The 24,484-nt window shown below is 40.7% G+C and overlaps 1 protein-coding gene across 8 annotated transcripts in view; it reads left to right on the top strand.

The window, feature by feature from the left end:
- CPEB3 (cytoplasmic polyadenylation element binding protein 3) overlaps positions 1 to 24,484 on the top strand; it is a 164,394-nt gene that overhangs the window by 125,649 nt on the left and 14,261 nt on the right. For all 8 annotated transcript variants that reach the window (XM_064488220.1, XM_031461384.2, XM_064488223.1 and 5 more), the window contains 2 exons: positions 5,136 to 5,250; positions 14,285 to 14,466. In XM_064488220.1, the coding sequence (XP_064344290.1) occupies positions 5,136 to 5,250; positions 14,285 to 14,466 (297 nt within the window). The remainder of the gene's footprint in view (positions 1 to 5,135; positions 5,251 to 14,284; positions 14,467 to 24,484) is intronic.

The following is a 24,484-nucleotide window of genomic DNA, read 5'->3' as shown; positions in this document are numbered from 1 at the left end:
TGAGGAACTTGAGTAGGAGTTTGAAGGGTATTGAAAAGAGGAAAAACGAAATGGGGCAGGGTTGGGGGTTTGCTGAGCCATGTGCTTTATGGATAACTTGTAGAAAAGAGAACAAATGGCAGGGAAGGGGATTTGGTCAGGCAATTTCCTGAACTGGCCACCAGATTGCACTGTTGTCTCTCAACAGTTTGGTTGCTTTTTGGAGCTGCCTTGAGACAGATTTTGAAAAGGCAGGCACTGTGCAGTGGAATGCTCATGGGATGGATGTCTAAAAAGAGAGGACCAGACAAGGATGAAATACAGGGTGAGATGTTCAAAATGAGCTCAAGATAACACTAGTTATCGGTAGATGAATGTCAACAGTCTAAACAGTTGTCTAAACTGAGAGAATTCTAAAGCTATATGGAGACTTGGTCATGTTCAGAAACTTGAAGCCCTAAGGTTTGTGTTTAAAACAGTTTTACTAAAACTGTATTTCTCTTATTGGGTTATTAAAGATATAATAAAAATGCATTTTCTATTTAATTTTAACTTAGAGGCTTTTGCAAATTTTCAGTGAAATGTTCTTTTAGGAAATGATGTTATTTTAGAGCATCCTGTCCAAATGAGTGACCTATATTGCATTTCTTAATATTTTTCCCTAGCACTTGATCTAACCTTATCCCCCATTAATGACTTCCAGTTTTAACTAAGATGAAGCTTTAGTTAACTCTTTTAGAGCAAGAGCAGGAAATAAGTGAGGGAGAGGCCTTGATTGGAGTGAAGTTTCTACAACATTTTATTCAGTTCAACCTTATGCTGTATTTTGATACGTTAAGAGTAAGATCTAATAGGACAGTATTATCCAAAGTGTGGCTATTGATGGGTGTTAATGCAGAAAATAGGTTCAGTGGAAATAATTTTGGAAATGCTGTGTTAAACAACATTTGAACAGGTTCCTTTCCGTGGAACTTCTTAGAGCCTTCAATTAATATACACCAATGGGTGCCATGAAATTCCAAGAAGGAAGGGGTAGTTTATAACTTCTCCCAAACACTGCTTCTCTGGCAGAACAGCCATAGGGACCTGCACTTCAAAGAACATCCTTTGGGAAACTTTGAAAAGAAAAATTAATGCTTTCAGGACTAACTGTTGCTATTATATATTAATGTTATAGTCTTTGAGATTTCTTGAAGGCTATCTGAGGAGACTATATGATACAAATTGGTATTTTTTTTTTTACCACCAAGCTTATGTTTGATTTTTGCCTTTGTCCTTAAAAAGATTTTGTCTTTGGAGATAAGCAGTTCTACAAAGCTGATTAATAATCAGGAGATAAGAATTTAGAAGGTAAATAATTCAGCCAAAGGTAGGTTTATGATCCTCACCAGAACTTCCATAGAAATACATGGTTACAAAAGAAACTAAAGAAAAGCCGTTTTTTAGCGAGGCGGGGAGGGGCAGGTGGGGTGGGGCGAGGGGTGGGGATAGCTCAAACGCTTAGCATGCACCAGGTCCTGGGTTCAATCCCCAGTACTTTCTCTAAAAGTAAATAAATAAGTAAATTTAATTAACATTCCCCCAACCCACGCCCCAAAACCCCCCATTTTTGTATTTTCTCTCGTAAGTGTTTTTATAGAACAAAACATTCCATTGTGAGCTGTGTGATAACTAAACCTTTCGAGCCAGAGATCATAGACTGGGGTCCACAGAATAGATGTGGCCTGCAGATAATTCTGTTTAGCCTGTACAAATGACTTTAACATTTGAGTTAGTTCCCAACATCAAAAAATCTTGATGTTTCACATAAAAACATGAATTTCTAGCGGCCTTTGAGAAATGAAAAATTCTGACAACACGTTGGCAAACGATAACTACTCAGCTGGAGCTGCAAGTGCCTCCTTTAAAAGGAGGGGTTTACTCCGCTGTGTCCCCACCAGCCTGCTAACCACTGTCCTGTCCAAAGGCTTGACCCATTGATGCTGCCTGTCCAGCCCTACAGACATTTGGTTTTGAATAAACACTGGTGTGAGGACATATCCTGGCCAAAGGGCTCGTGGGTGTCGCCTCCCAGACAGCCTCTTCCTAGAGCCGCCTTTGTAAGCAAGTGTGGTCAGGTTTCTTCAGGAAGGGGTGTTGGAGCCATGTCAGGCTTGTTTAAGGTAATGGTCATCATTTCTGGTGACGTCCTTATACCTGTTCTTAGGATGCTGAGGCTTTTACTGCCCAGGGTATAGCCTATTTGACAGCATAAGGGAAGAGTTATTTCACACACAGAAAACACACACACACAGTGATCCCTCTATATGTAAAAGTTGTTTTGCCAGAGGCAATTTATGTTGAATTAGGGCAGAGATCTAATGTCATACTTTCTCAAAAATAATTATTAAAGAAATAAAGATAATTAAAAGACCAGGTTTTTTTTGTTTGTTTTTTATTTATTTATTTATTTTTCATTTTTTAATTGAGTTATAGTCATTTTACAATGTTGTGTCAAATTCCAGTATAGAGCACAATTTTTCAGTTATACATGAACATACATATATTCATTGCCACATTCTCTTTCGCTGTGAGCCACCACAAGATCCTGTATATATTTCCCTGTGCTACACAGTACAATCTTGTTTATCTGTTCTACATTTTGAAATCCCAGTCCCTTCCAACCCCCCGTCTCCCTGGCAACCACAAGTTTGTATTCTATGTCTATGAAAAAGACCAGTTGTTTTACTTATATTCTACCCTTCTCTACAAAATATTTGACTCAGCTTATAAGTATGGGATTAAAAAAAGTAGAGAAACGTGTATTTGCTCCCCTGATATATATATCAAGACCAGAGAGTATATTCACGGAGTAAATCAGAAAGATAGAACGTGGATATTAGGCCCTGAGATCTGAGAATAAACCTCAGAAGATGGAGAACATGCCCTGTGTGTGAATGGGCTTGTATGTCTGAGAGAAACCAAAGTGTGAGTGGAACTTCTCAGCACAAACAGCCCCACAGTACTGCTTTCTGCTTAGCGTGTAGAGTGTGCCGGTATTGGCCCGTGTTGACATTTCTCTGATTCTGCAGTGGTGTGAGCCTCTGAGAAGCTGTTTTGTGATGGCAGCTGGGAAATGTGGGTTTTGTGAATAGGGTTAATCATTACTGTCTCCCAAGTCCTCTTCCTGTGTTTTTACTAAGAATAGGGTAAGGGAATGGGTTGTGTATGATGTAATGAAGTGGGGGGTGGGTCGGAGGGAAGAAGAGGCAGTGAGGAAAGCTCTCAGCAGGAAGGTTTGACATCTTCTGCAGAGTTCTTTTGAGCAGCAGTAACCTCCAGCTATTATAGAACCCGCATTTTCTCTACTTCTGAATAAATGAAAGCAGAACACTATGGATACTACACAGGAATTTTTTTCATTTGTGAGCCACATGCTCAAACTCAAGTATCATAAGGTGAATAGAATTACCTTACCAGGTCCTGAAGCTGCCTTAACTGCTTTATTAGAGACAAGACTAGAAGAAGAGAGGGCTCTGTATAGAAAAAGATATGCCCTACTTTTATTTATTTGTTTATTTTTTTAAATTTATTTTTGGTGACATTAGAATCCTTTTTCTTACAGCGTCAGGAAATCGTGTTTTTAATTAAAAATTAATAATGGGCCCTCATGAAGTCATTTAAAAGTGGTGTTTTATGGTATTAGCAAATCTGCCTTTGTGGTAAATGTCAAGAGAATGATCATTTAGTCAAACAGACCAAATTTTACAAGGAAAGAACTGGACTTTTTTTTTTTTTCCCCAATGCAATAAAGGTGGAGCAAATGCCTGAATGTTACCAGAATTGCAAACAGGTCCAAGGTTTCAGCGTCTCTGGAAGAAGTGGAGATTTTATGGCTTCTGGCTGACTGGTGGCCAGAAAGCTTCTGGCTAACTGGTGAAGGCAAATGGGTCATAAAAACCCCAAAAGTTGGGGTGGTTTGGTGGGGTGAGGGATTCTGTAAAAATTATAAGGAATGTGTAGCTTGTTTCTAATGGGGCAATGCCGGTTTTAGAGTTGATTCAAGGTGTTCTGAAATTGGTAGATTTACTACCTTTCAAACGGGACTACCCCTGGATATAAGCCACACCACATGAGAAATTATCACGTGTTTCCTTGCGTTAAGTGTTGATGGTTGAGCAGTGCGGAAAATGAAGAATTTTGTTGATACTAAGGAAATGAAAATTCAGCTGCTTTGTTCCCTGTCTGAATCTATGAGGGAAAAGGAGATGAATGTTCCTCAAGGACAGACCCACTTCACAGAGCACATGGTCTGCTGAGCGACTGACTGGTTTTCAGGCAGTGCTGAAACTCGCCTTTCGGTATGGGAGGGATTTTTGGTGGTTTTGTTTTAAGCTGTTCTTTGATGATTCAGTTATGAATTGAAAGCAATATGTTTCAAGGTTATGCTTCTCATGATAGTGTAAACTATGGGCAGGAAGTCATTGTCCCAGTGAAGAGGTATTACCAAATAGTAAGAAACACGTCATAGACATTTCTTTTCCTACTCCTCAAAAATTTACTTCTGTTTCTAGGCTGACCTTTATTTAACCAGACTTGTTTAGGAAAATCAGATAAATCAAAAGTAGATAACTCTGTGTCCTTCAGTATTTGATACTGCAGGTAGTCACGTTCTAACTTGATGAGTGTTAAACTGTGTTAAATCTTGTTGCTGAAAGAGAAATGTTTCAATTTTAGCGGGTGATAATTTAAAAGCCAGACGTTTAGATAATTTTTAGAAAATATTCCTACATGTTCCTGTTGCCTCTTTGGGTGAGTTTTTTTAAAAACTAAGAGCTATGCTGTGACAGGTTATAAACAGTCTATCATGTGTTAAAATGGATCAGATTCAAAACCCAAGACTCTGTCTCTCAAAGACTGCCCTTTTTTAAACCACAGGTAGTTTCTGAAGGTTTCATGGTATATGTATAGAGTGTCAAGTATAATACCCATAAGTAGATTCCCCAAGAATTCTACTGAAAGGCACTTAATGCAGATTACATTAACTAACAACTGGATTTTGTTTGGGTTGTGTATGTTGTAAAATGCACAGATCAGTGGGTTTGTCTTTAGTCACCTTATTCTCATGTGGGGTTGATGGAAATGAAGTAAGGACCAAGTAAACAACTTTTTTTCAGGTGCAAATTCGACCATGGAACCTAAGTGACAGTGACTTTGTAATGGATGGTTCTCAGCCTTTGGACCCCAGAAAAACTATCTTTGTTGGGGGAGTTCCACGACCCCTTCGAGCTGGTGAGTGGAAATAGTAACACCAAAACAACAAAACCAACAGCAACAAAACCAACAACAACAAAATCCCCAATGCATTTAGTCTTTCTCGGTTTCCAGTCGGGTATACACAGGCTCCAAAAAAGAAGGCTGTCATGTCAGTTTCGCTGAGCTGACCCAGGATTAAATGTTTTCTCCTACGATGCTCTGTTTTCTTATGGTGCAAGAGTGAATTTCATTAAACTGTTGTTTTAGAAGGATGAATTCTAATTAGTGCTTCCCTATTCAACCACATTTTAAAAAAAATAATAAAAATACATTTGGCAGTGTGCATTCTTATGCCAGTTAGCACTGTTATGTGTGACAGAAAAAGAAATCACGCTATCAGAAATCTATCCAGTGCAGCCGTGTGCCCACTCTGTGACGAACCAAACCACTGCTGGAAATTGTGTCACTGGGAATCAAACTGAACTCTTCCCAGCTGAAACAGGTTCCTATATTTTCTTTGAAAAGTGTATTTGAGCATCTTTATTTTGACTTTTAAAAAGCTTCCCTGTTTTTTGTTTGTTTGTTTGTTTTTTTAAGTTCCTTTCCAGTGGTTATATAATTGTGCCTGCAGGGATTAGGCAGAATCAGAGTTGACTGGGGCATTTGAAGTGATGTTGCGTTGATGACTTCAAAATGTAAATCCAAAACATAAATCTAATTAGTTGTGGGTCAGTGTTATTGCCCATGGAATATAATAAAATTACTTGTAACAGCACACTTTTTAAAGTGCTTAAAATAATTGATAAAAAGTTAGTTTTTAAAGATGAAAAACAATGTAATCATTGCCACTGTAGTTGCAAAAGTGCAGTGTTATGTCTGCATTAGATGTAAGCAAGCAGACTTAGTTCTAACTTAAAAGAAAAAGCAGAGATCATTAAAATCAAGTTGTGAAACAGAATTATAAAATGTACTTACAGTGGTTTGGCTGTATGACTTCGGTGACTTCTTAATTCTGAATGCTCCTTAACATTTCTAACATATTTCTTCAAATGTCAACTCCAATCTACTCCTAGAAGATAACTTTAGCTCTGTATAAAGATATATTCAAAATTCCTTTTTGAAGGACTTTAAAACATATAATGACTGTGGAGTTTATAATTGTATGGTATTTCAGAAAGCCAAATATCTTTGGGTCTTGTTCTCATTCCAATGGAAACTGTGCCCAAAGAAAGAAAGCAGAGCAGCAGAGATGCCTCCCCTTTATCTGCTGTCAGAGAATAAAGTCTCGGAAGGGCTAACTCAGACGTGAACAGCATTATGAGATGAGCGCCTATGCAGCCCTTTGTTTCTGAACAGCTTGTGCTTTAAAAAAAAAAAAAAAAAAGGGTAGGGGCGCGCTCTGGAATATTACTGACTTTTTCTAACTGGTGTGTGTTTAGTAGTAGAAAGGGAGAAAACTGCCCTTTGATAGCCTTTTAACTGCACATGTATTCTACAAAAATGGACATTTATTGGTAGTATTCTAGCTGTTCTTTTTTGCAGCTAAATGCAAGCACAAATTAGTTTTAATATTTTAGCCCCTCTCCATTTTTGTTAGATGGGAATCCAAAAAAAAATTTTCTGAAAGAAAAGATCCCACAGTTATAGAAATGAGAGAACTGGCTTTAACCTCTATGTCTATTTTTAAGTCACAGACACAGTAGTTTATAAACTAAATTCCCTTTTTTATTACTTACCCTTTATTCTTTCCATTTAAATGATTTGAAAGGATAGGTATGGGCCTCTATATCATTTTCTGTCTCTAAATCTTAGGATGATCTGTTTTTCACACTGTTCTATGGTCACACTGACACTCGCCAGGACAGGAAATCCAAGATACTAAATTATATTCTTTCTCTAACATTTTGTATTTATAAAATGCTGCAAGTTTCTAGAGTTAAACAAGAAATTATATTTATTTATCTAGGCAGAAACGGGATTTTGTGTCTCCTGCCTAGATAGTATGCCTTTTATAACTTTCAAAGTTCTTTTTTTTTAAGGTAAGCTAAAATTTTTTGTTTTAAAATTTTGTTTTTGCTATTGTTGGATAGTAATCTACAGTCACTTGGTCCAATGGAAATTTTCCTCCATGCCAACACCTCCCATAAGTATAGCTAGTCTCTGGAAGGCTGAACAATCTATATTAGCATCTTAGAATTTTACTATTTATCCAAGACTTCCAGATTGGAGGCCACATACTCTGGACAAAAAGTTAACATCTGCAGCTTTTATCTGTGTGCATAGAATTGGATTTCTTTGGAACACACTGAGCTTTGTGGACTGGTGTGTGTCTTGGAATAGAAGGCTCTTTTCAATGTAACTCATTTTGATTTTGCTTGACAATCTTAAATTGAATACAGAGCAGTTCACTTGAGCAATAAACATTTATTGAGCATCCACTGTGTTACTGGCACTGAGAAAGTACACATCATGCCAAACTGAATGAACATCCCACTATCGTGTTGAATAGGTCGTCATCCACAGAGTCAGAGATTTCAGAACAGAAGAAACAGAGAAATCTATGAATAGAATACTAACTCAGAATTAATTGGATGCTAAATTATACTCCTTAACGTAATGATTCTCAAGTTTGGTTTTTAAATACTTCAGGGAATTTTTTATTATTTCTGGGGGGTATTGTGGTTATGGAATTCTGAAAGGTCTTAAAACTATTTATGGCACTATATACAAGGTGATCCTAGACTAGATACCAGTGATGGTACTCAACAGGTGAGAGTTTTATGTCTCCAGATTGATTTTCACCTTATCCTGGGCCAAAAGTGGTCCTTTAATATGTTATAATGACTAAAATGTTATCACTCAACAATTGTTTCTTTGCATCTTGTAAAGCTTTTTATCTTTAATATTTTCCCATTGTAAGACAGGGACTATTATCACTAATAAATTATTCTAAACATAGTCTATTCCACCAAATAGAAATACACAAACACTTCTAAAGAAACAAGACAACCTGTTTAAAGCAGTATTGCCTGAGTTTAGATTGCTCCTTCTGATCCTTTGACAAGCCTGCCTGTTAAAAATTCATGTTGGAGAAACATCAGAGGCCTAGAAAAATTAACCTGAAAATGGGAAAATATCACTGGGAAACCTAGATGGGTTTACCCACAGTTGAATTGCCTGATTGTTTGACCTTCTCTAGGTCAAATACGATACATTCCTACCATCTCTGGTCTCTCCCTTCCATCATTCCCATCCATGACGGTGACAAGCCAAGGATGGTTTGCCTGAAGTCTCCTGGTGTTTCTGAGGTCTTGTTTTCCTTCGACTTCCCCCCCTTCCCACCCCCCTGCTAGGAAAGGCTGTAGGTAGACTCACCATGCCACCAAGTGGCTTAAGAGTACATGCTCTTCAGAGAGTCCGTGCAGGGAAAGGAGTGGTCTGTCTGGTACTCCCTTGACACCGCCTGGACATCCAACACTTCTTTCTTTCACATGATGTAAGCAACGTGTCTGCCTAAATCCCAATGTGGAAATAGCCCTGTTGTGTATCCCTATGGCATCAGAACGTCTCCAGGATGCATCTCTTTGCTCTGAGAGCAAATTTAAGTACCAAGCTTGGGAGTTACGAGGAGACCCCCAGGAAAAAGTGGAAAATGAAGGGTCTGCTCCCTGTACTCTCCCCCACTTTGTAAACATGAGTATTCTCTGACTCCAGCTTCTTGGCTTAGACATCTCACTTGAGGGCTGCCGTAGTGATCAAGCTTTGGGACCCATCCACTTCCAACTTCGACCAGGCTTGAAAAACCCTCAGTCCTCCTTTCTCATTAGTGGCATGTGAGCTGGTGCTCCCAATCCCGACTGCCTCCTGACAGCTTATCTGGCCGGGTCCTGCAGAACAGATCAGTCTTGAGTCCTTGGAGCCTACCTTGTGCCCATCATCTTTGGGTCTCCCGTCCTTCCTAACCATCGCTCTGATGATTCTTTCCTGTCTTTTTCTCCCTTTCTGATATTCTGTGGTGGATCCTGAAGTTTCCTTCTCCACCTTTTTTCCCTCCTTTGACTATTGTGAAGATGGCTTTTCTATGGAAGGAAAAAATTTTTCTGAGGTAAATATTCAGTGATGTATGGCATAAATCTAGAGAACATACTTGCTGAATTTTTCTGAGAGCATTTATTTCAGATATTCTGTGCAAACACTGGCGGTTCACATGTATTAGGAATCACATCCTGATTTGTGATTTTGGGAACAAGAGTATTGTAGCCATATCCTTTTTTGTTCAGTGAAGTGGTAGCAAGCAGAAGCCACATGTCAAGTTTCTCAGCACTAGAGGCTTTTCTTTCACCACATCCCAAGTTCAGTATGAGTTTTCTCAGATAAACTCCAAATTCGGCATACTGACTTGATTAACTGCGTCGCCCTTAGGGCTAAGGATTTTTTTTAATGTTGGTCAGGTTCATGTACTCCCTCCTCCAGCAAAGCAAACCCTCACTCACAAGCAGTGCCAAAGTTTGCCCTGTCAGTAGCAGATTGAGTAATACTAGCATACAGCCAAAGCCAGACTGGGATGAATTGGTGCTTCTGGAGCAGGAACCAGGCCAAGTTAATGTTAAGCAAAGATTTACGAGTAGAGGGAAAAACAACCCCTGGACGAAACTGAACATTTGAGCACCAGTCTGTGCCCAGCAGAGTGCTCAGAGCTCTCTGCATGTTTAATCCTCATGATAACCCTCTGAGGTTGTAAGGGGTTGACTTTTTATCGTATACATAAGGAAGCAGAATTCAAAGGGGGTGATTAGTCAAGGTTGCACGAGTGAAAATGCCAAGATTCAAACTCAGATCTCCATATTTCAAGTTTGGGGCTCTTTGCCTAGAAGGAAGCTGCTTTATTGAGCTGAGATCTGAGATGATCTCTCAGTCACAGTAATAATGATCAACCTGGGACCAGTACGATTCAGTCAAGTTAAACACTCTTAGCTCTCTGACTTAGTTGGTTGCTTGTACCATTTATTTGAAAATATTCTTAGCAACGTCTCATTCAGAGTGGAAGGTTCTGAGCACATTTCCTCCACCAAAGATGTGTGAACCAACTCAGCAGTTATAAACCTAGTTATCCACCTTCAAGATAAAGTTTCCTTTCTTTCAGAAGTCCGGACCTCTTCGTCATCCTGAGGTGCCTTATACCTCTTTCCTGTCTGCTTTATTATTTCCAAAAGGAGAAGTGTAGCTTTTGGATTCACAGTTCGGAATCCTCATTCCTGCTCCACCCCATTTGGCTCTCACAGTATGTCAGACTTATACGTTACCTTAGACTAGCTTTGAAATCTAGTTCAGTGATAGAAACAGGACCCTGGGGTGGGGCAGGGATGGGGAGTCATCATGATTTCCTTTTCATGAGCTGATGTCTCTTTCAGATTTCTGTGAAGAATTAGGAGCAAATCCAAGGGACCATACGTTGGGGTTCAGATTCAACGTTAGAGGCATAGTCACAGCAATTCAGAGGAATTCATAGAAATGCTGTGTCTACTACAGCTGGAGTATTCCCATTTCCCTCTCTAGTCTGGGACACCGTGAAGATCATAAGAGCCAGTGTTTGGGTTAGACTCATAGTAGTGTACTGTTACCATGGAACAGTTGTTCATGAGATGACTCGAGGTATCTCAGGAGCATAGATCATCTTATCCAAAGTACAGAATGCCCTTGGCTATAGCCACCTGAACTCCTAGTTTTGTACCCCCGTGGTGACCAGACAGGCCTGGTCACTACACTGTCTGATTAGGAAGAGGAAAAAAAAAAAAGTGGTTTGGAGACTCCTGACTTCCTCACCAACTCTGTCTGTGTCTGCTGTTACCTTCATCTGTCTGAATTTCAGCCTCCACCTGTGTGCCCAGCTCCGGTTGCCTCATCTTCCTCAGGTTAAATGTTAAGAATGAGCACCTGGGAGCTCCACTGTCCTTGTCCTCTACGGAGGATGGTTTAGAATGAGGATTCACTGTCATAGGTTTCATAGGTAGTTTGGCTACATTTTCCAGATAAGGCACATCCTTGATCATGGACTCATATTTCATGAGCAGGGTTGAGGTCACAAGATGGTTACAGACTCTTGAAGGTTTTAGTTGACTTCTGCCAGATCCTTACTGCTTTTCTTCTGTTTTTCTCTCTTCCTCCCAAGTAGTCAAAATGGTAGTCCTTTTCTTGGCTCAGGTTTGCCCTCATCGGAGGAAGGGATTTTGTATGGGACTCTCCTGTGTTAACTGATAATACCCACTCTAAAGAATCCTTTAAAAACCTAGTTTCCACAAGTAGTTGGACATTTCTGGTATCAGTAGGTGAATTTGTATCTTCCATATAAAAAAATATTTTCAGATTGGAAATTTGTAGGACTTGAGGAAAGCTTGCTCGGTGTTTGTTAATTACCAGTGTAGTAGATGAATTAATTTAGTCTTTTTTAAAAAAAAAATGCTATTTTTACCAACTGGTTACTTTTCTCAATAATTAGAAAGTCTGTTTAACACTTAAATAACATCCTTCTGGTGCTTGAGCCCAGCGTGAGTTTAGCCTGCCGGAAGTATGCTTTTAGTGAAGACTGGCTGACTGAGGAAACAGCAGCTTGGCCATTATTTCCTTTTTTCCAAAGGTCATCACTCTGTTAGACCTTTTGCAGTTAAAATACAGATTAAGGTAGAGAGATGGGAAATCGTCATACTCTTCCCCGCCAAAACTCTTTCTTTAGTCACCTTGGTTTCTTCTAGCTTCTCAACAAATTGCTCTTTACGTGAGTGACTTCATTGACTCAAATGTCTGCAGACTTTTGGGTGCCAAGAAAATGGCTGTATGAGCTTGTTCACAGAAATTATTTATTTATAGTTTTCATAAAAGCATGAGCAAGGGTTTCGGCTTCCTATCAATAGTCCTTAACTGCCAGCAAAATCAGCCAAGATCTAATCTTTGGCACCTAAAGATGACTTTCCAGCAACTAGATTCACAAACTGCTTGGGGAAGACGCCTTCTGTGGCATCTGAGGATCCCCAGGGCCGCTTTGGAGACCACAATGCAGTAGAAGACCCTGTGGTTACAGTCGCTCTTTTCTTCAGCTGGAACTTCAAGCTTATAGCTGGTGTGTATACCTTCTTTCTAAATTAGACACTTTCTGGAGTCCTTCCTGAAAGGGGAGATGAGTGCCATTCAGTCCCTTCCCAGCATTCTTCTCCTGCCGTTCACGAGGTGTGGGGAGAGCTCACTCTCTCCTTCCATTCCAGAGGATGCCAGGTCTTTGGAAAATTAGTGTTTCATTTCCAGGCCCTGAGGTTACATATTTCACTAAGCCCGCTTGACCAGTAAAGGAAATTCATTAATGCGGTTAGTTAATTCCACCCTCAGTTTCTTGCTCTCTGTAACTGGAATAACAATTCAGGGTACGTGCATGATTCTTATTGCATGGTTTGAATGAACATGATTCCTGGATCCTGCCCCGAGACTGCAGTCAGGGTCCACGTGGGCTCTAACCAGCAAAGCTCCCTTGGCTGATGTGACTCAGTCATTCTGATCAGAATGGGATCACTGGGCTAGCTTTCTGCTTATTCTTGGGCTTAGATCTTGCTAGCTTATTTTCTCACCTTCTGAAATTTTACCTGTTGGTTGCAGGCCATTCTTCCTATTAACGGGCACTTAGAAAGCAATTAACAGTGTGAGGCAGTCTGGTTTGTGGAGAGATTTTGAAGAAGTTAAATAGAAAGTCAGCCTTTCTGTCATGATGACACAGCTTTCCTACTGCCTCAGCAACTTCCTATTCCAGGAACCAGTAGTCCTTGGTTTTCCTTCTGTTTGTAGAAATCCGGGGAAGTTCTTATACCGTTTGGCCCTAAAGCCCTGTGTCTGCTGCAGAGTTCTTCCTCTGCCCTGCCAGGCTGTGCCAGCTTTCCTTCTCCCCAGGGACTGGCTCCTGTGGAGCAATACCGTCTGATGGTCTTTGCACGCTGGCTGTGGCCCAGGTCATCATCTGTCTTCCCTGTCTGCTCCTTCCCAAATACCATATGTAGGTGTTGGAGGAAAGTAGGTTCTTGGATCATTCACCAGGGGTAGGGCTAAGTCTTTTGGACTTAAACCGTATGAGTGGCCTGAAAGAAATGGCCGTACCTGGAGGAGGTGCCATCCAGTATCAAGTAAACAATTACCTTCAGGCAGTTCGGATCCAGGTAAGTAACTGCTGTATGTCTCTCCATGGTACCTTTTTGGTGAGGACAATTTTAGAAATATCAGACCTTTGGAATGGTCCAGTTTTCAGATGCCTTCTGTACAAGTATTTTGCAGATCTACCAATACGAAGGTATATTTAGAAGAAATCTGGTGAGGAGTGCAGATCCGACCCCTGAACTTATAGCAGGGTGCAGGATGGGTATGTTTTTACTGCCTTTGCAGCAGCTTAGTGTTTCCTGGCACATTGTAAGTGCTCCATGAATGTTCATTGCTGCTGTCATCACTGTTAGTAGTAGTATTTAGAATTTAGTGTGGAGATTTCTCTACTGGGATAGAATGTGCTCTAAAAATACTTTTTTTTTAGTTGTAGAGATGTAGTTTAAGGCTGCAAACATATTGCCTCTAGTTAAAATGAGTTAATTCTTTCTATAGCTTTATCTTAATACAGTAGTGTGACTTTAGTAGTGTGACTTTAGCAATTGCTTTCAGTCCTAGAGGTCAGTAAGTAGAGCTGTTTCTTATTAACTTGTCAGGGCTCTGTGAAATGCTTTGCCCACCCAGCGTCCGCTCCAGTGGACTAAGCAGCTAGAAATTAGAGCAGGAGGGTTACTGATAGATTATTTCTTTTATACTGTTGATGAAGTTCTGTTATGTAAATTCACATGTATATGTGTCTGTGAATTTTTAATTTTTTTCATTTTGTTTTCCAATATTCTATAAAGAGCTCCCCTACTTGAGTTGTAAGGCTGGTGTGGATACTCTTTGTGGGTTTTCCTCTTCTTAATTCCACTGCATGATTCTTAAAGAATCCTTCCTTCTGGGAAAAGAGGAATCGTGTTTATACAGTTTGTACAGAATCATGTTTATTTTCTTACAGTTGAACTGGCAATGATCATGGACCGTTTGTATGGTGGTGTCTGCTATGCTGGCATTGATACCGACCCAGAGCTGAAGTACCCCAAAGGTGCTGGCCGCGTGGCGTTCTCCAATCAGCAGAGTTACATTGCAGCCATCAGCGCTCGCTTTGTGCAGCTCCAACACAATGACATTGACAAACGGGTAAGCAGCTACTCAGGGTGTGACTGCTGTGGGAAAACAATAAAGTCTGTTCTGTGGGCCCCTGGGGAGAAAGCGCCTTGTGGTCATAAGTGAGCAGCTCTGCCTTACATGGCACTAGTCCCCGAGTCCATCTAGATGGCCTGAGAAAGAGAGCACCCTTGGTATTTAAGGCGTTAATGAACCCTCTGCCTCACCCATCCCCAGGGTGATGTTACACTTATGAAAATAACCCTGCAGAATTTAGCATACCAAACCAGTGCTGTTCAGAAGATGACGCCAGCAGTGCATTAATGAAGGTTGAGAGCTGATAACCTGTTTGACCCATGTGGTACTCTTAAAACAAACACACTGGGACTAACAGTTAATGTTGATATTCAGGAGTACACATAAAATTTTGAAGTTCGGTTCTTCTTAAAATGGCAAAATCATACATGATAGCAATTATTGGAGCCAAATAGCCGCTGTCCCCTCCAGCCCCCTCTCCACCTCCTTGTGGTTCTACTGTTCATACCAAGTATGCATATACAGCGCCTGCCTCTTTGCTCATCCATGTTACCTGCCTGGCCACGAGGGCCACGCCGATTCGATCTGCTACCTCTTATCTAAACAGAGGAGAGTGGAGTTGTAGGGAGTTTGGTGTTCTCTGTTGGTTTTGGGGAGAGGTTTAAGTCCCTTAAATGTAAGCTCTGCCACCATTTGGAAATTCAGGGGAATAGAAGGTGGTAGGAGGTAATCTGGGACCTATATTAATAGATTAAAGGAGCAAATGAGAGAACAGCATCAAGTCTTAAACGTTTTCCTGTGCAATTGTACAGGGACGTTAATGCTTCCAGCAAAGGGTGTTCTTGGGCATACACTGGACTGGAATAAAGTAGTAAATATGTTCTGTTATAGAGTTTCACCTATACTTTCTGCAGTTGACTTTGACTAGTTTTGTGAGGCACACTTAAGTTTCTTAGGAGGTGAAAGTTTCAGCTGGTGATGGATTTTTTTTAATATATTCAGCAAGATTATGTTTTCATTAATATATATTTTTGATCAAATTACAAAAGCCAGTGCTTAACATAAACAATCTCTTTGCTACATCACTGGGATCCTTAAAAGTAAGTAGTGGTTGTTTGTTTTGTAAAGAAAATGAGTAGAGTGATTGTTTTACAGAATTTTGAAATACTCTTTGAATCAGTAGAAACTCAGAGGGGTGATAAGGATTCAACTCCATTCCTAGTTTTCAAGCACCCACAGCATCCTGAGCTTCCCCTTTTGTAAAAGTAATTCCCCTGCGGACTGTAAGCTCATAAAGCTAGGCACGGTGTCTGTCCCATTCCCTCCTTCACTCCCAGTGCTTGATGTGGAGGTGAAGTGGATGCTGGATGAACCCTCGCTGAACTGACAAACGGTGCTCAGACGGAGGGTTCTCCTAACCACTGCCGCTGGTGCTGGGACACCTGCTTGTGCTTAGACCTTTGTGAGTCTGAAGCCCCAGATTCCCTCACATGTAGACTGCCATTGCCCCATCGCTGGTGATCCCAAGCAATAACCTTAACCTGAAGAGCCTTGTGTTTGCATCTGCTGGAGGGGGCTTTCTTTGTTCCCTTGTTTGAGTCCGCACCAGAGGTAGGTCCTAGAGATGATAAAAGAAGGTTCCACATCCCCATGCTTGGGTCTTTCCTTTGCCCCCACCCTAACAACCTCCCTGCCTGTTCCTTAGTAGAAGGAAGTACACTTGCTCCAGGGATTATGGTAATCTTTGGGCCCCTTTGAGAATCCCAGTTAATTCAGGCACTGCTTGCTTTACGACCTACCTCTCCTCTCACCCCTGCTATCCTCAGGCTCTCGGCATTTCCTCCCACAAGACTTAGACCAGGTGAAAAAGAGAGAAGTGGCTTTTCTTTTGTTGGCATGGTTATAGGCCATGCTATAAAAATATATTTGGCACGTCAAGCTTCTCAGGACTCAGGAAAGCCATAGACTGTTTTCTTGCTTACTATGTTTAGGTTGACCACCCTCCACAGCTTACAGTGGTCCTTGATGAACATTTAGTGTAGCAGCCGGTTGTCATGGAAGGACTATGGAGTTTGGAGCCAGAGCAGATTCCAGTACATTTAAACCTCTGTTGCACCTATCACTGGTGACCCCACGGAAGTTACCTAATGCCAGGAGCCTTGGATCCTCATCTGTAACTCCCTTGTAGGGATGGTCTGAAGATTAAATGGGATTTGAGGATTGAACAGCCAGAGTTGTGTGACAGTTGGATAGATGTTTAACTGGCACTTGCTGGTTAACGGTATTCATTTTGCTGCGAATGCACTTGATAGTGATGTTGTTAATATTATGTAGCTTGTATTTTATCGGGTGCTCTGCTCAAAAGGTACACTGGTTAGTGAAAAGAGCCCTGGGCCACAGTCAGATGGTCGAGATCTGATCCTGTTCCCAGGGGGCTATGTGACTTTGAACAGGTCACTTAAATTCTGAGTTTCAGTGTGTCATGGGGGCAGTAGTAATAGCTTTGTGTATCCCACAAGATGGTTGAGAAGCCCAGAAGAGATAGCAAAGAAGAAAGCAGTTTATACAGTGTGACTCACGGGATACATGTATCATGGGACTGTTGCTGTGGTCAAGAGAATGCCGCCTCCATCCACACGGTGTCAGAAAGGGACCTGTCAGCTCCTTCAGTGCCCCGGGATAGGGGTCACCTAAATGGGAGAACCTGAGACTGCTGACAGTGGGGGACTCTCGCCCTGTCCCCCAGCTCCATCTTCATGCTCTTTAGTTACCTTGACCAACGTGGAGACCATTCTCTTCGTTATGGAAGATGGAAAGCAGCTTGCATCTTGAGTTGGGCTCCTTTTTCACGGGTGAATATTATACTCCCTTCTTGTTTTCTTCTTGCTTTGAGCATAACCAGCAGTACCTTATTTTGTTGTCACTGGCATTTTGAGTCTCTGTTAACTGCACCCTTGGTTGTAGATGCTTTTTTAGGTTCATTCCGCTTTTATGCTTACGTATCTCTCTTCTAAAGCTGAAGTTGGAGCTTTCCAGAGAGCTCCCATTAGATAGATGCACAGGAGTATTTCCTTAGGTAATGCCCTTTTTCTTTCTCAGGGGCTCTGTTCTTGGTTGTCTGTGGATAATTTTTATCATTGGGCACACCCTTCCCTGCTGAATAAGTCTTCCAGGTTTTTAGTCTTACAGCTAAGGTTTTGAAACTTTGACAGTCAGGAGCAAGATGTCTGCCTGTGCCTGCCGATCCCTTCTCCTTGCTATTGCAAATTCCAAGACGCTGCAGTCTTTTTCTGCTTCATTCTGATGTTAGCCTAGAGTTGCTTTTAGACCAAGGCCTTGACCGTTTTGAATAGCTTCAACATTTTTTTTACCTTTCTGGTCAAAGGACTCTCCTTTGCTGTCTGTATCATTATACATGCAGATTCAGTGGAACCAGCAGATTAAAAAAACAAAATGAAACAACTATAGATAGCATTGGACAGGCCACTTGCTTCCTGTTTGCAGCCCTTTGCCCTTGGTCTGCCCGCTGTGGAGAGTGGGAGAGGGCCCCCTGCAGAGCAGCAATGCCTGGAATCTAGGAAGTTCTAGGACCGTTTGAGGTGTAGTCTCAAGGTTGCACTTTTCCTAGGTAAACTTGGTATGCCTGGTTCTTGGTATATTTGATCTGATTGGTATATTTCCTTGACCTCTTTTGAATCCAACGAACTTTTTTCAAAAAAGACATCTTGTTTGAAAGTTTCTATGTTTAGTATTGCTGCTCTTTAGCTAAGCTCTTAGAAGGAGTGGTTTATGGGGAAAATACAGCCTTTATAGGTTTGATTTCTTCTCACCGTCCTAGAGACTTTTGGCTTGCCTATGCATATAAAATATGTCAATATGCAGTAGTTACAGAAACAGTCAATCCTGTGGCTTTGGGTTTCATCTCTGCTGTCGTTTTACTCACCCATAATGTCATCATCTTTAAGGAGGAGGTGGGCTTTTTATTTTTGTTTTTTTTGTTTTGGTAGCAGCTTTATTGAGGTATAATTCACGATCATGCAAAATCACCAACTGAAAGTACCCAGCTCAGTTTTTAGTGTATTTGCATAGTTGTGCAGCCATCACCACAGTCAGTTTTAGAACACAGGAAGAGGTCTTTTGCGGGGTTTTTAAGAATTTGGGGGGGGGGTGAGGGGGAGGTAATTAGGTTTATTTATTTATTTTTAATGGAGGTACTAGGGATCGAACCCAGGACCTCGTACGTGCTAAGCATGTGCGCTACCACTTGAGCTCTACCTTCCTCCCCAGGAAGAGGTGTTTTAATGTGCAGCCTTCAAGTCTGCAATAAAAGGATCAATTGTGTCATAACCCCAGTGAGAACAGGGAGTTGAGGGGATACTGTATTTATTCTGCATAATTTTACTCAACTCATTATAGGGAGGGGATCCTATTTATTTAACCTGTGCTCTTTGAAGTCACAGGAACAAGGTAGCTCAGACTGTTGGGGCAAACTTCTGACTCCCATTGTAGCTGTTATTAGGCTCCCCCAGGAATATGTGACTTGTTGGAGTGGGCTGATGACTCTACACCTCAGCAAGCTTTTTGCCATGGTATGTATAGCAGTGGGAGGACCAGCAGAGATGGAAGAGGCTTCTAATGGTAGTTCCTTACAGAGCTGCCGTGATCCTGAGTCTGCCACCTGTGCACAGAGGCCTGAATGGGAGTCTTTAGCACCTGGGTGGCACGCGGCATATAGAATAGTTAGGATGGCATATGGGATAGCAAGGACTAGAAGCACCCACGAAGGCTGACGATGATACTGGAGTGAGTCACTCTCATCTCTCACCTGGACGTCTAGAGTAGCTTTCCCGTCGGTCTCCCCCGTTCAGTTCTAGCCACTCTCCAATTCATTCTTTACGCAAAAAACTAGTCTTTTGAAATCATAATTTGAATCTTATCTTCCCTTCCTTTAAACCTTTTGATTATGTTCTACTGCATTTAGGTTCAAGGTCAAGTCCTTAATTAACACTGCCTACGTGACCCTTCACATGCTACAACTACCTCTGCCTGAGCTCTCATTTCCTCCCTGTTGAGCCGGTCACAGCTGGTCTTTCTCCCTGTTTCCCAGAGTCATCATGGATATTGTTTCCCCTGCCTGCCTAGAACTCACTCTTCCTTCAGGTCTCAGCTTAATTGTGATGTTTGTAGGAATCCTTTCTTCAGCGGAGCTTACATCTCCCCCATGGATCATTGTCGTTGCACCATCCACTGTTCCTTGGTGACATTTAGTACCTCTACACTGAGGTGATGATTTGTTTAATGTCCATGTATGCTGCGAGACTATACAATAGATGTGAGAGTGGCTGCGTATCTCTCATGTTAGCCAGTGTATACTCAGTAACTGACACACAGTGGATACACATTAATTAATTATATCTGAATGAGTGAGTGAATGAGTAAGTGAGTTGTTGAATGAATGCTGATTGAGAGCTTCCAGAAAGGAAGCCCTTAGATACCTTTATATCCAGCTGTCCACCAGAGGGCGCTCTGAACAGCTTTCTTTTTTTTAAACTTAGGTAAAGCATTCACTTGAGTAAAAAAAAAATTTAGGTTTCACTGTTCAGCATATCAAAAAGTTTTCTTTGACACTTATATACATTAAGCTAGGCATGCCCTTGTCCACCCCCCTTTATTTGCAACAGAGCAGAATCTAGGAGAGGTTGCAGACCCTCAAGACATCTGTTAGTTAAGGACAGAGCTGCCTCCGCTCTTGGGACTCCCTTCCTGAACCTTGCTGCTCATCCGGGGTCTAATGTTTCTTCAGACCCACTTCTATCAAGTTCTTTTCCCACAGACCTAGGTAGGAGCCCCTGAGTTAGATTATAGATCCCTTAGTTAGTTTTATACACATTTCCATAGTCCACGTAGCTTTTCAGGTGAACGTTATATACTGCACAGAGCGGGGCTCATCTGGAGTTTGTTATTTGCTAGTATGACCGTAGGTCATTTTGAACATTAACAAAATGAATTTGAATTATTTTGTTTTGGGTTTTTTTCTTGCAATTGTTCTGCTTTTGCTTTTCATTTTTATATTGTCTTCATGTAAACCCCTTTTCAAGCCAGTGTGAGTCAATGCAGCTCCACTGGATTATAACATTTAGTGAAGCGGTTTGACATTTTCGGTGTCATAAATGTTATTTGAATGTTATTATAAATTAAATGCAATTCATGCCTCAGTTTTTACTTCAAAGGAGAAATCATTAATATCTTGAAATAAATCCTTTAAGGCTTGCATTTATGCATATTTTATGACTAATGTTCACCGATTATTGGCCAATTAGCTATTTGTCCCTATGATAACAGTATCAAGGCTGTAGGATACCCTGCACAGGGTTCTCAGTGTTTCTTCTGCCTTGGCGCACCCTCTCATGGGTAACAGAGGCTTTCTGGAACACTAATGGGGTGGGTGTTCATGCATCTAAGTGGGGGTAGTACACCCCCCACCCACTCCTGTCCTCACCACCACTGTTGTGGAAAAGTGTCCTGGCTTGGGACTTGGAAGAGCTGAGTTTATACCCCTAGCTCTTCTCCCAGTCATGATGTGACGTTGGGCAAGTTACTTAACCTTTTAGAGGCTTGACTTTATTGATTTTATTGTCCTATAGTAGTAAGAACACTAGCCTAACTATCTTGGAGTTTACTCCACAGATAAACTATGGCAGAGGAGGTGCTCTGGGCAGATGCTGGACTGCACGGATGTTGACTTGTACTCTTGCTGGACCTGGCCTATTTCAGCTGTGCTGTTGTTGCCTGGCCATGTGTCCAGGGCTCACGGTTGACTCTTTTTCTTTTTTTCCTTTTGAAGTGCCTACTCAGTTCCACTAAGAATCTTTAGTATAAGAATAATCACATAGTTGAAGCTGACACTTAGAAAAAGAAAAAAGAAAAATTAGCCTACGTGCCAATCTAACATTGCTGGTTGGATGTTAGTCAAGACACATATATAGAGACTCATAGGTTCCTTTTCTAGATGTAAACACCTGGATGCATTTTCTGTTTAAAGGATTGAAGGTTTTTTTCTCTTTAGTCTAGAAAGAGGTGTGTTTACCAGTATCTTTTTTTCTGATAAGAAAAAGACTTTGAACCTGAAATTGAGTAAAAAGTTCGGATTCAGTTTTGCTCATATTCCTTTGAACAGTGTTTCTGTGAAAAACTGGAACAGTTTAAAGTATTTAAGTACAACAAGGGCAAAAGAGGGCACCTGTGCTCATTCTGTCTGTTTTCATGGTATTTTTAGAAGTGATGCCAAATGAACACTTAAGATGTGGAGGCTCTGCTAAATCCAGTTTTCTTTATAACTCAAGTCTAGGTCACTTACATAGGAAAGATTTTTGTAGAAAAGTGAGATCATTAGAAAATGGTTAATCTTTTTACATGGCCATCTTTCTGCCCTTTTGCTCTCTGTGGTCCTGAGAAAATTTGTAAGGGTGGAATTTAGTTGACTCTCCCTTAATCTTACAAAACATATGATTTAATTGATGTGAACAATTTCTTTATAAAAACCTCAGGGGTCCCCCTCGCAGCTATTGTTTAGCACAGCTTGGGCACGTTGTCGCCTCAGCATTTATAAGTCAAATGTTTATAACCTGAAATGCATCATGCAGTAGACGCTGGGAGAAGTTTGCCAACTCAGCCCTTAGCGGTCTTTTCACTAGTAGAAAGGGTACTAGACTAGAATGAGCCAGTCTGGGGTTTAGTCTTAACTGTACCCACTTACTGTGTAGCTTGAAGGAAGGACATGTGTGTATGTATGTTAAAGTGCTTTTTTTTTTCTTTTAAAACCCTGATTTTAATGAATAAATTCTATTATCTGAAATGGCGATGATACCATTTGTATACTCCACTATTGTATATTTAGGTTATTTTGTGTTAAAGTGCTTTTGAAAACTGTAAAGCCCTCTGTCCATGTAAGAGTGTCGATATACAAAAGTTCACATTGATTTACATGAAATCACAAATCATAAATGACTAATATTTGAGCTATTCTGGAAGACGTTTGTTCGACAATCTAACTGGCATTTCATGTGATAAAAAGAGATAAGTATTCCAGGCAAAAGGGGGGTAAAGTTGGTTATTTGAGTTTTTGAAACAAGAGGAGGAACTCTCAGCAGGCAGGTCTGCCCTGGTCAGGAATCTGTCCCTAAAATTAGTTCCCTTAAATTATCATTTCCTAAATTGTTCTCTGTAAAACATGAATCCCTTGGGATTTTTTATTTATTGAAGTGTAGTTGACTTACAGTGTTAGTTTCAGGTGTACAGCAAGGCGATTCAGTTATATATATACATATACGTGTATTTTTTCTTTTCAGATTCTTTTCCATTATATGTTATTACAAGAAATTGAGTATAGTTTCCTGTGCTATGCAATAAATCCATCCTTGGGATTTTACTATTTATTTTTACAAAAAACACCCTCAACTTCCTCTGAGTTTGGAAATGCTTTCTTAAAACCAGTTAAATAGATTGGTTTATTCTAGGGCTTCTTGGAATCTTTTATATATTTCTCTTCGTTGTGAACATCCAAGAAGGAGACAATACGCAATGTTTCACAAGCTTTTTGATCATGGAACTTTTCTGAAATGTACCATGTCTTGGGAATAATGTTCTAGGGAACCCGGTTGGGAAATGAGTGTTTTCAGCTTCTTTTCTTCTTTTATGCTCATATTCAAAATTTTAATAAGCAGTTGATTGTTTTTGCCTTCCTCAGCCCTTTTTCCAAGTGTGTCCCACCCACCGTATAGTTTCTTTTATTTTAATTATTTTTTATTATTTTGGTGAAAAAGCACATGAGATCTACCCTCTTAACATTTTTCAGTGACTAGTACAGTATCATTGCCTCTAAGCACAGTGTTGTACAGCAAGTCTCCAGGACTCTTTTGTCCTGGGTACCAGAACAGCAGGTGGACTCTTGAAACAGCAGCTCCCCACTCCCCCTGCCCCAGACCCCTGGCAGTCACCATTCTGTTTCTGCTTTCTGTGAGTTTGACTACTTTAGACATCTCATATGAATGGAATCAGGCCGTATTTGCCCTTTTGTGACTGGCTTATTTCATTTAGCATAATGTCCTTAAAGTTCATCCATTTGTCACATGTGACAAAATTTCATTCCTTGTTAATTCTGAAAAGTATACTGTTTTATGTATAGACTACATTTTCTTTGTCCATTCAGCTGTCCCTGGGCCTTTAAGTTGGTTCCACATCTTGGTTATTGTGGGTAATGCTGCAGTGCGCATCGTAGTGCAAATACCTCTTCAAGATCCTGATTTCAGTTCTTTTGAATACCCAGAAGTGGGATTTCTGGACGTACACTTTCTATCCACAAAGGGTTGGGGCAGGGAAACAGCAGCTGCCTATTCATGATGGTGGGGAGGGCTTTGAAAGTGTGATAGATATTCCCTTTAGTATTTACAGTTCTTCATCTTTTGATTACTTGAGATTATCTTTTGTATCTTGCTAACACATCCGTCTCTATGTAAAAGGGAAAATAGTTTTGAAATCAATATACTATCGACAAATAATGTTCCCTTGACTCTGCTTTAGCTTAGTGTAGAGGACCAGAGAGTCTGACTTTCGGTTAGTTAATTTGGGGCTTCCTGATCCTTTTATCTAAGGAGCGTTGTAATAGTTAAGCCATAGCACATAATATTTGCTTTGAATAGCAAACTTTAAAAAATAACCCATTTTCTATTTAATGAGATGATATCCATTGCACCTTTCTTCGCAAGCACTTGAAGTACTTCACATGTTTAATCTTTTATTCTCTCTTCTTTAGAAACAGGTGGGGCCCGAATTTTAGCTAAAGATTATCAGAGGCTTTGTATTCATAGCCTGCATGACGATTAATATGACCCATGCTTACAGAAGTGCTGATAGTACTACGCTTTGTCCCTGGCTACCGCTGGAATATATAAGATGACTCAACAGCAGAAGAAGTGAGGGACCTGATGACCTGTTCCCAGACTACTGCTCCTAGCCT

The sequence above is a fragment of the Camelus dromedarius genome, chromosome 8, assembly GCF_036321535.1.
Source record: "Camelus dromedarius isolate mCamDro1 chromosome 8, mCamDro1.pat, whole genome shotgun sequence".
Classification (NCBI taxonomy): Eukaryota; Metazoa; Chordata; class Mammalia; order Artiodactyla; family Camelidae; genus Camelus; species Camelus dromedarius.
This window is presented reverse-complemented; position numbering and strand designations above follow the sequence as displayed.